The following is an 11381-nucleotide window of genomic DNA, read 5'->3' on the forward strand; positions in this document are numbered from 1 at the left end:
ATTTTAGTATCTTTTAGTTTTAACTTTGTCGTTGATTTAACAAAAAAAATAATAAAATAGATAATAAAAAAAATTACAAAATATTAAATTAATATATTTTAAATTATATGATATTAAAATGAGAAAGTATGAAACCACTAGGAGAGGTATTTGAAGTTTTCCTAATGTTAAGCTTCTCGACCTAAAAAGATACTTTCCCTTCCCAACCAGAAAATGACAAAAACAGAAAAGCTACAACTCTACAAAGAGGGCAGACAGTGAGAGAGAGAGAAGTGAAAACAAACAGCATCCGCCTGCTGCCTTTACTCATCTTCCATGCCGGCCGGGAGGCCGCAAGATTCGCTCCTGTCTTCCCCTTCCCCCCGTAACTCTCCCTCCCCGCATCGATGGAATGGTGGGCGCTCCTCCTCTCTTCCTCTCTCACCACCCTCTTGATCTCACTCCTCCCCTGCTTCTGCTACATCTTTTGGATTAAGCCCGAGAGAGTAAGGGAGAGGCTGAGGAGGCAAGGGATAAGGGGCCCCGTCCCTTCTTTTGTCTACGGAAACATACCGGAGATGAAGAGGATCCAACAAGAGGTGAATCACTCTCCAGAAGAAGCCGAGTCACGCTTGGCCACCGACTATGTTCCCACTCTGTTCCCTTACTTCATTCACTGGAGAAAAACTTATGGTATCTCTCTAAGTCTTGGGTTTAATCCATTACATTTTTTGCTAGTTGTCTCTTCCGTCACATCTGATATCACATTATTCGAAAGATCGACCTAGTAGAAAAACAGACCCAGAAATATATATTAACAAATCCCGCATATGCCATTTAATGCTTATGGTCTCTTTTGATGTCTCTTCCGTCAGTACATGTGGCATGATTCATTTGATTTCCGCTGTGCACGTGAGGCAGGAGTCCTAACTGCACCAACGAGATGTAGTCGAATCCATGACCTCCTGGAACTCGGGGGGGCATAGAACTGACTCTAATACTATATAATCGAAAAGATGAATCTTATAGGCTACTAACAGCCGCGGAATAGTCTTAATAGGTTTCCTTTTATCTTACATCCAAGTCTTCAATTTCAGTGTAGTAGATTTGTCGGATAAGTAGCCTCTTTTGGGCATTTTAGCATACACCTTCCGATCGTTGTACTGAGATTTGTATTGGCTTGGAACAAACAGGACCTGTGTATATGTATTCAACTGGTGGCCTACAAATACTTAATGTAACCCGCCCGGACTTGGTGAAGGAGATTGCGAACTGCAAGTCTTTAGATCTTGGTAAGCCTTCTTACTTACAGAAGGAACGCAAAGCTCTTCTCGGCCGAGGGATTTTGGCGTCGAACGGCGACTTATGGGCTCACCAAAGGAAAGTTATAGCTCCGGAGTTCTTCATGGAGAAAGTGAAGGTATATTAAATGAGTAATTTGAAGTCGCAACATAGAGATCATGGGATCTGTGATCCTTGATTGTTCACTTTGCGACTTCTTTTTCTGCATCTGGCTTCCGAGTGCTCGCACTTGTATGGTTGATCTTTATATTTCTTCATCGTAATCTGGTTTATATTTTGCAAGTAAAACATCTGCTAGGATCAAAAATGAGTATGATCCACATCTCAAGTTATCGAAGCTGGCTATATATGCCATTTGTTCCAGTGATATTAGGCTCATTCATTGTTGGAAAAAACATTGTCGATCCATGGAATTTATCGGAACGAACTAAGAAAGAAGTTATGTACTATCTCTACCTAACTTCATGTGGACATATGCACAGGGAATGGTGGACTTAATCGTGGAGGCCGCTAAGCCTTTGCTAGATTCCTGGGAAAGCATGCTCGAGGGTGAGGTAGGGAGTAGAGAAATAGTAGTTGATGAGTATCTGAGAAACTTTTCAGCTGATGTGATTTCAAGGGCTTGTTTTGGGAGTAGTTTTGCTACAGGTAAAGAAATATTCTCGAAAATTCGGCGACTTCAGATGGCAATGGCAAAGCCGAGTTTACTTATCGGTGTTCCTGGTGCCCGGTATGTCGTAGACATTCATTCTTTTAGTTCTAAGATTGTTAGAAGTCCATCAGACAAGTTAAATACTAAGAAACTATATTAAACTTGTAATAAACAAAGCTATCCACACTACCTAATAGCAATAATGCATAGTTAGGTTCCATTCTAACCACTATTAAAAGTAAAATAGTCGGCCATTCTAAGCTCTATTTGGAAATAGATTTAGAACATTTTAAATTAGTAGGCTTTTCATTAAGATAATGATCTGAAACTCAACTATTGGAAACTGACAGCGGCTATAATCTTCGGTATTTGAAAACACATGACCGAAAAGTCAGCTTTACCTTCTCTTGTTATATTTTCTCTATTATCTAATTTGTGTATTGTTATTTGCTCATTTCTTTTCTTTGCTTTTCTTTTGTAATAACTTAATTGCGAATTTATCTTTTCTTGTGTTACATGGAATTTTTCTTATATAGCCATGTTTGCTTTGAGGAATCCCTTGGCTTAATTAAATTCATTTATTTGTATTCCTTAACGTTTCGTGAAGAAATACAAAAAAAGAAAAATTATATATATATATATATATAGAGTTGAGCTAGAATACTATCGGTAGTAAACGAGCCGTTTTACTACCGATTTGTTTTTAATGATAGAGCTTCCAAATTGACAATCGGCTTCGTTAAATATGATCTAAACCATTTAAACTACCTAGAAATCAAATTTCACGCACTTTCGATATTGTTCTTTTATCCATCAAGTGAATAGAAAAATGAATGGCTGAAAATGAATACTCTTTAAAAATATGATGATAGGAGTCTTGTAATCAAGATCAAGAGTATAGATCTTGTTTTAAATAGTTTAAAGAATTTTCTAACAAAAANTGGCGCCCGGTATGTCGGAGACATTCATTCTTTTAGTTCTAAGATTGTTAGAAGTCCATCAAACAAGTTAAATACTAAGAAACTAGAATAAACTTGTAATAAACAAAGCTATCCACACTACCTAATAGCAATAATGGATAGTTAGGTTCCATTCTAACCACTATTAAAAGTAAAATAGTTGGCCATTCTAAGCGCTATTTGGAAATAGATTTAGAACATTTTAAATTAGTAGGCTTTTCATTAAAATAATTATCCGAAACTCAACTATTGGAAACTGAAGCAGCTATAATCTTCGGTATTTGAAAACACATGACCGAAAATTTAGCTTTGCCTTCTCTTGTTATATTTTCTCTATTATCTAATTTGCGTATTGTTATTTGCTCATTTCTTTTCTTTGCTTTTCTTTTGTAATAACTTAATTGCGAATTTATCTTATCTTGTGTTACATGGAATTTTTCTTATATAGCCATGTTTGCTTTGAGGAATCCCTTGGCTTAATTAAATTCATTTGTTTGTATTTCCTTAATGTTTCACGAAGAAAGACCAAAAAAGAAAATTAATATATATATATATATATATAGAGAGAGAGAGAGAGAGAGAGAGAGAGAGTTGAGCTAGAATGTTATCAGTAGCAAATGGGCTCCGTTGCAACCCATTTTGTTTTCGATGATGGAGCCTCCAAATCGACAATCGATGCTGTTGAATATAATCTATACTACGTGAAGTTTTTAGAAACTAAATTCAAATCTTTTCGACATCATTAGCCTAATAATCAAAGGGTTTCAAAATTTGTAATTTTAATGGTTGATATAGACGTTTTCTCGTTTAACGATGTAAAGATATCCAAATTAATTAAATTTTGATTAGAAAATTTTTTAAACTATTTAGAACAAGATCTATACTCTTGATCTTGATTACAAGACTTCTATCATTACTTTTTAAAGAGATATTCATTTTTAGTCGTTCATTATTTGTGTCAACTTGATGGACAAGAGAATAATATCGAATAAACATAAAAATTTAATTTTTAGATGCTTCAAATGGTATAGATCGTGTTCAACGATACCGATTGTCAATTTGGATACTCTATCATCGAAAACAAATTGGTGCCAAATGAGCCCATTTGCTATTGATAGCATTCTAGCTCAACTCTCTCTATATATAAAAGGTAATGCAATATGTCTCATTTAATTATTAAGGAACTGCAATTTTGTACAAGATATCAACCAACAAGCAGGAACAGAGAGATATGGAGGTTAGATAGAGAAATCCGTTTACTCATTCTGAACGTCGCGAATGAGCACATGAGAGAAGGCTCATCATCCTCATCCAGTAAAAATGATCTTTTACAAGCCATAGTCGAGGGTGCTAGCGGCAGGGGTGATGAGTTTATAGTCGACAATTGCAAGAATATCTACTTTGCGGGGCATGAAACCACGGCGGTCACCGCCACATGGTGTTTGATGCTTCTTGCTGCGCACCCAGAATGGCAGGAACGCGCTCGAGCTGAGGTTTTAGAGGCGTGCCAGGGGAAATCACTTGATTTCGAAATGCTCAGGAGGTTGAGGACGGTAATGATCATCTGAAACATCTTCGCTTTTATAGTTGCATGGATGATTTCTTTTCGTCCACGATGTGATATTCGCATTCTTTAATGGTATATAGATGAAATTCCGATCGGCATGACTACTTCCATTGAGTTCGTAAGAGATGATATTATCGTTTTCTCCTCATCAAACCTAGAGTAGATACCTTCATATGACAATCAAAGATTCTTTGAGAAACTAGTTGAGGAATGCCTACGGAACATTTCAATCATTAAAGTCTCTGGCCTTTATAATTCATTGCAATCTTATTTACCCTTGTAGTTTATTTCCTCCGTCAAATTGAACAGAAATATATATATCCATGTAATTGTCATTTAACCGCATACGCGAGATGGTATCTTGAAGATCAATTCTGCATTTCCTTCTTTTTCAGCTGACTATGGTGATCCAAGAGACCCTTCGCCTCTATCCTCCCGCTTCTTTCGTGACGCGCGAAACTCTAAGAGACATGAAGCTTGGAGCCATCCACATTCCGAAAGGCGTCAATGTGAAGATNTTGGATATCTTTACGCCGTTAAACGAGAAAACGTCTCTTATCGACCATTAAAATTACAAATTTTGAAACCCTTTGATCATTAGGCAAATGATGTCGACAAGATTTGAAATTTGATTTCTAAACACTTCAAGTGGTATAGATCATATTCAACGGAGCCGATCGTCAATTTGGAAGTTCTATCATCGAAAACAAATCGGTAGTAAAACAGCTCGTTTACTACCGATAGTATTCTAGCTCAACTCTATATATATATATATATATATAAGGTGATGCAATATGTCTCATTTAATTATTAAGGAACTACAATGTTGTACTAGATATCAACCAACAAGCAGGAACAGAGAGATATGGAGGTTAGATAGAGAAATCCGTTTACTCATTCTGAACGTCGCGAATGAGCACAAGAGAGAAGGCTCGTCATCCTCATCCAGTAAAAATGATCTTTTACAAGCCATAGTCGAGGGTGCTAGCGGCAGGGGTGATGAGTTTATAGTCGACAATTGCAAGAATATCTACTTTGCGGGGCATGAAACGACGGCGGTCAGCGCCACATGGTGTTTGATGCTTCTTGCTGCGCACCCAGAATGGCAGGAACGCGCTCGAGCTGAGGTTTTAGAGGCGTGCCAGGGGAAATCACTTGATTTCGAAATGCTCAGGAGGTTGAGAACGGTAATGATCATCTGAAACATCTTCACTTTTATAGTTGCATGGATGATTCCTTTTCGTCCACGATGTGATATTCGCATTCTTTAATGGTATATAGATGAAATTCCGATCGGCATGACTACTTCCATTGAGTTCGTAAAAGATGATATTATCGTTTTCTCCTCATCAGACCTAGAGTAGATACCTTCATATGACAATCAAAGATTCTTTGAGAAACTAGTTGAGGAATGCCTACGGAACATTTCAATCATTAAAGTCTCTGGCCTTTATAATTCATTGCAATCTTATTTACCCTTGTAGTTTATTTCCTCCGTCAAATTGAACAGAAATATATATCCATGTAATTGTCATTTAACCGCATACGCGAGATGGTATCTTGAAGATCAATTCTGCATTTCCTTCTTTTTCAGCTGACTATGGTGATTCAAGAGACCCTTCGCCTCTATCCTCCCGCTTCTTTCGTGACGCGCGAAACTCTAAGAGACATGAAGCTCGGAGCCATCCACATTCCGAAAGGCGTCAATGTGAAGATCCTGATCGCAATTGCGCACCGTGACGGAGAGTTATGGGGTCCGAACGCCGACGAGTTCAACCCCGAGAGGTTCGCAAACGGCATTGCAGGGGCTTGTAAGCCTCCTCACATGTACATGCCCTTCGGTCTCGGGATTCGGACTTGCGCGGGTCAGAACTTGGCCATGGTAGAGTTGAAAATTGTCCTCTCACTTCTTTTATCCAAATTTGTTTTTGCGCTCTCGCCGAGCTATGTCCATTCACCTGCATTTAGATTAACAGTTGAGCCAGGGTTTGGTGTACCACTTATAGTGAAGAGGCTGTGAATTGTTACAATATATATACATGGAGTTTAACTTACTTTGTATTTCAATTTATTGCTTAAAATAATAATTAAGTTTGTTTCTCCTGGCATTTTGTTTCCTTCTTATTACTGTTTTTGTTCTTTCTCCTTTTCTTCTATCTAATGATGTGTCATTGTAATTTTCTCCTTAGTATTAGGAAATATTTCTCTGTGGCCCTGTTTGAAAAGATATTTTAATATGACAGTGAATATGAAGTTGGATTTTTTTTGCATCTTCGAATGTTTTGCTATTCATGATTACATAATATAGTGTATTTTACTTATAAGGTAATTTATGTGTTTGTACATAAATGATTTGAAATCTGAATATAATATTTTAGTTTAAATATTTAATCACGCCTATTAACAATCAAATTTACATCTATGCATGAATTTTCATGTCTAAATCTTACATGGATATATCCTATTAATTTGAGGGAGGTGGGATCTTAAGCCTTTTCTTTTCTTCTCTAAAAAAAATGCATTTATTCTATTTTTTTCAAATAGCTCTTCACGTTTCATTGCATTTACTTGCATTTTTTTTTTTTCTGGTGACCCTTGGCCTACTATTCATAAAAAAATGTGTAATATTTGTAATTAAATTTGTAATATAGTTATGCGAAGGAGGTGCTTCCTCCTCCTCTAATGGCCCTCAAGGACGAGAAGTATCAGCTAGCATATAGAGTTGCCGGAATCTGGGAAGAAGTTGACAATCGTGTACGTAGTATCTCACGAAATTATCGGTGTCGTCGGAGAATGCCCTAAACGAGGGCACGAAGAGGTCTATGTAACAATTTTCATCTCTTATAGTTCTTTTTTGTCTTTCGTTGAATTGTAATTCTATTCTAAAAAGTTTAATATATTTTTTATATTATTAAATTCAATCAAATATGATTGTATCCTTCTGTTTCTGTTTTACGTTCTATATTTGTTAGTTTATTTATGCGTCCCAACAAGACCTGCACCTCCAATTGTGACAAAAACGTATTATTAGGACTTAAATTATAAGATTATAAGAAGGGCACAAACGAGGCTCGAATCTTTGACCTCAACAACCATGTTGGTGAGGAAAATCAAATTTTAACTTAAGTTTTAATAAATCCTAACTAGGTCCAATCTCCATTATTTTTTCAATTTTATATCTTTATTCTCGTCCATAAACAAAAACAAGTTAATTTATTATAGCGTCGTTGAGAGGGATACATCACAAGTAATCAATTCATCCGGGAATAAGTAAACTTTACTGATTCTTTTTTTATTTTTTTTTTTCAATCTATTTTAAACGTGTTTAGTGTCTCTATTTCCGGACCATGCATGCATGTTATAGATTTATTTAATTAAAGAAACGAAACAATCATTAACATTAAAAATATAAGTAATTAAGCAGTATTGTGTAGTGGAGAATTAATTCTCCACCTAAAAAATGGCCAATTAATTTGTATTTATTTTCATTTTGTGGTCCATTTGCTTTTTTTTAGAAAAAAATTAAACTTTTTAGGATGGTCCAGCAAAACAAAGTGATCCGCCGACCTCGCTAAAGCAAAATACTCCCTGCACTCGGTGCATCCGTACAAATTGTGCACCATTTGAAAAAGTCTTTTTTTGTGGCAAAAATATTATGTAAAAAAAATAGTATTTGTAAATCATATATTATCATCTATCATCAGAAGTATAAGTAAAATATATATTTTTTGCTTTATTTTTCCATTGAAATTGTTTAACGTACTCTGCTTAATTTGGCCTTTATGTGCTCATTAATCCACTAAGTTTGCTTTTTTCCTTTATAAAAGTAACAAATAAAGAAATTTGAATTGATACATTGCAAATGCGGGACACGATCAATTAAAACTGAAATGAAGAATGTTCATAATTAAGTTTTTTAATTGCACCATTGGTCCCTTTTTATTTTGTACCTCTTAATGTTTTAATTAGGCCTTTAATATATATTTATTGTTCAATAAAAGTAACCATATATACCATCATGAAGCTAAGTTTGTCTCATCAACATCAAATTTGTCTTGAGGAGCTTCTCAAATTCCCATGAAAGTAAGGGTTAAGTTAATTAAAATAACTCATAAAAAAATAAAAAAAAATAAATGTGAAACAAAGAGCACATATGAAAAACATAGATAAAAATTCTGTAAATACAGTTGTTAAGAAGTATTGTATGAAAAAAATACATACTATTTTGAATTATATTATAAAAAAAATTAACAAGATGTCAAAAATAATTACAAAAAAATCAATAATTATGATTCATAAAAAATAATAACCAAAACATTTTGTCATTTTACTAACAAATATTATCTAGAATCAACATTAATAAATAATTAATAACAGGCCATTAATGTATTACTTAGGTGTTTATATATATATATATATATATATATGCTATAACAACTTAATAATAATTACACTAACAACCTTTACATAACTATTATTCATAAATAAAAGGAACAAATTAATTTTCAATCACAAAATAGTAAAATATAAATATAATTTATGCATGCACCTACAACTCGATCAATTAAGAAATTATACAGGAAGTGGCTACATGAGCACCTAAGGTTAGATAGTTTCTTTTCTTTTTATTTGGGATTCAAATTTATAACATTGGAAACTTTATTATTGATGCCACGTGCATGAAAACAAAGGTATATACTTTATTCATTTATTAAATTAAATGAATTGTTGTGATAATTAATTAAATAAAGTAGGATAAACTGCACAGGGATTATTATTCTTTTCGTAAAATGGTTTTAATGGATCTCACTAACATTAATATGGATTCACCGCCGCTTAAAAAGTTTATGAATGTAAAATAAAAAATTAAAAATAAAATTAAAAAATCAGATAATTAAAGTTGAGAGATAAATGGTATCACAATGAAACGGCACTTGATCGTGGTGTGGGAGGTTTATGAGTTCGAGTCTTAATTGGAATTATTCTGAATAGGATTATAAAATTTCATGCTCCAAGTTCTTAAATAATAATAATAATAATAAAAATTACGAGATGGTGGTGCACCAGGTGTACGCAATAGTTTGATTGCGATGACTTTTGTGCTGTTCGTCCACGTCATTTCTTGGATAACTGTGCGCACTCCATGCTAGAAATTATTGCATGGACCCGTTTCACCATGCACCACTTCTCCAAAACTCGCGTTATAGAAGCCTCAAAATCAGAGTTTAAATTGTTGAATCGGTTCTACGAGATTCAAAATGTGTAGCATATTTTGAACAGTTATTATTATTTTTTTTAATTCATTGAGTCGAATATTTATTGCGGTGCATGAGTTATTCAGATACTCGGTGCATGGAATAATTTCTCTTTCTTACATATAGTTATATATATATCCAACGTTCCTGTCCCTTCTACTACTACACGCTAAACAATACGAAATAGCTAAGGCCTTTGACTTTTTAGTGTGTATGCATGCGTAGGACTTATGTACTATTAGGAGTATGGAAATTTTCGTTTTTCTAAATTTTTTTTTATAATAAAATTTTTAAATTGATGATCGATTTTGTTAAACTTGATTTAGCGTATTTAAAATATTTAAAAAATAAATTTTGTAGTTTTTTGATATCGTTCATCTAGTGATCAAAATGACTCAAAGTCAACGATTGAAAACAAAAATTAATTTCACAAAAAGTTATGATATAGTATTAAAATTTTCGACCAGAGATATTAATCTTGTAGTAGATATAGTATAAAAAATTTTCTATAAAAAATTTCATCCGATTTAAATTCTTTTACACCATTAAACTTGTAAAACGGCACATATCAGCTAAAAAAATATTGATTTTGAATCCATTTAATCACTTGTGAAAAATCGCAAAATTTTTTTTAGATATTTAAATATATTGGATCAAATCTAACGGAATCGATCATTGATTTAGAAGTTTAATCATTGAAAACAGTTTAGGAGCATCGAGACCTCCGCGCTTCTAATAGCACACAAGTCCTACTCATGTAACTATATATATATATATATATATATATATATATATATGTAAAGCGGCAACAGTGAAGAGAAAAATGAAGGTGAAAAAAAGAAAGGAGTAGGCATTATGATGCTCTCTTTGGCCATCGTAGGGTTTTGCACTTCGGTTCTATTTTGTTACATAATTGCATGGTTGAAAACTAAGAGGATCAGAGAGGCTTTTAGGGAGCAAGGGATCGAGGGGCCGCCGCCGTCGTTCATCTCCGGTAATCTACGGGAGATGACAAGGAGGAGCCCGCGGCCGGCGACGGCGGCGACGGTGGCGAAGGGACGAGGTTTTGTTGACTATTCGCAAGCTCTCTTTCCTTATTTCACTCAATGGAGCAAAGATTATGGTATGCAATTGTAGTTCTTTGTTTAATTCCATGCGTGCAATATATATATATATGAATTTGTCATTTATAAATCTGCTTTTACGTATAGCTTTTGTTGTGGTAACAATCATGGTGTGATATTTTCTCAAAAAAAACAATCATGGTGTGATGGAAAACGGATGCTATATATACAATATCATTTGATTAATCGAATTTTAACAATAGGGTCCGTTAAAATTACAATTTTTTTTTTTTAGAGAGAGAAAGGTAGTATGCTATTCGCAGCTTCGTTTATTTTTTTAGAAATAACTTAGCTAGAAATATGAATAACTAAATTTTAAATTTGAGACATCAGATACTAACTATCAAATTTTTTGTCATTTGCTCTATGAATAGTCGGTGTTAAAAATTATGAGTTCAAATGGAGAAAGTATTAAATTTAAATTTATAATAACACACTCTTTGATAGTTCAAGGGAAAAAAAGATAATGAAAAGAAGTAATTTATTAATTAATTTCAACTAGATTTATCCTATAGTCAAATTATATATATATATATATATATA

The 11381-nt window shown here is 33.9% G+C and overlaps 2 protein-coding genes across 3 annotated transcripts in view; both read left to right on the forward strand.

The window, feature by feature from the left end:
- LOC109719520 (cytochrome P450 714C2-like) lies at positions 246 to 6507 on the forward strand. Of its 2 annotated transcripts, none has more exons than XM_020246257.1 (6): positions 246 to 672; positions 1173 to 1399; positions 1764 to 2011; positions 4094 to 4445; positions 4855 to 4974; positions 6174 to 6507. In XM_020246257.1, the coding sequence occupies exons 1-6, from the start codon at positions 387 to 389 to the stop codon at positions 6477 to 6479; spliced, it is 1539 nt and encodes a 512-aa protein (XP_020101846.1). In that variant the 5' UTR covers positions 246 to 386; the 3' UTR covers positions 6480 to 6507. The 2 variants fall into 2 exon arrangements, with proteins under 2 accessions (XP_020101846.1, XP_020101847.1); XM_020246258.1 differs by having other exon boundaries at positions 4855 to 4960; positions 6160 to 6507.
- The window catches only part of LOC109719687 (cytochrome P450 714D1-like), a 10461-nt gene continuing 9571 nt past the window's right edge, over positions 10492 to 11381 (forward strand). The window contains exon 1 of the mRNA XM_020246469.1: positions 10492 to 10837. Coding sequence (XP_020102058.1) covers positions 10570 to 10837 — 268 coding nt within the window. The 5' untranslated portion in view covers positions 10492 to 10569. The remainder of the gene's footprint in view (positions 10838 to 11381) is intronic.

This window comes from Ananas comosus, linkage group 13 (genome assembly GCF_001540865.1).
Source record: "Ananas comosus cultivar F153 linkage group 13, ASM154086v1, whole genome shotgun sequence".
Classification (NCBI taxonomy): Eukaryota; Viridiplantae; Streptophyta; class Magnoliopsida; order Poales; family Bromeliaceae; genus Ananas; species Ananas comosus.

Excerpts from the sequence above, each read along its gene's own strand:
- LOC109719520 (XM_020246257.1), top strand. The coding sequence starts at position 387 with ATGGAATGGTGGGCGCTCCTCCTCTCTTCCTCTCTCACCACCCTCTTG. Across the intron at positions 673-1,172 it reads TCACTGGAGAAAAACTTATG|GACCTGTGTATATGTATTCA; the intron begins GTATCTCTCTAA and ends TGGAACAAACAG. Across the intron at positions 2,012-4,093 it reads ATCGGTGTTCCTGGTGCCCG|ATATCAACCAACAAGCAGGA; the intron begins GTATGTCGTAGA and ends ATTTTGTACAAG.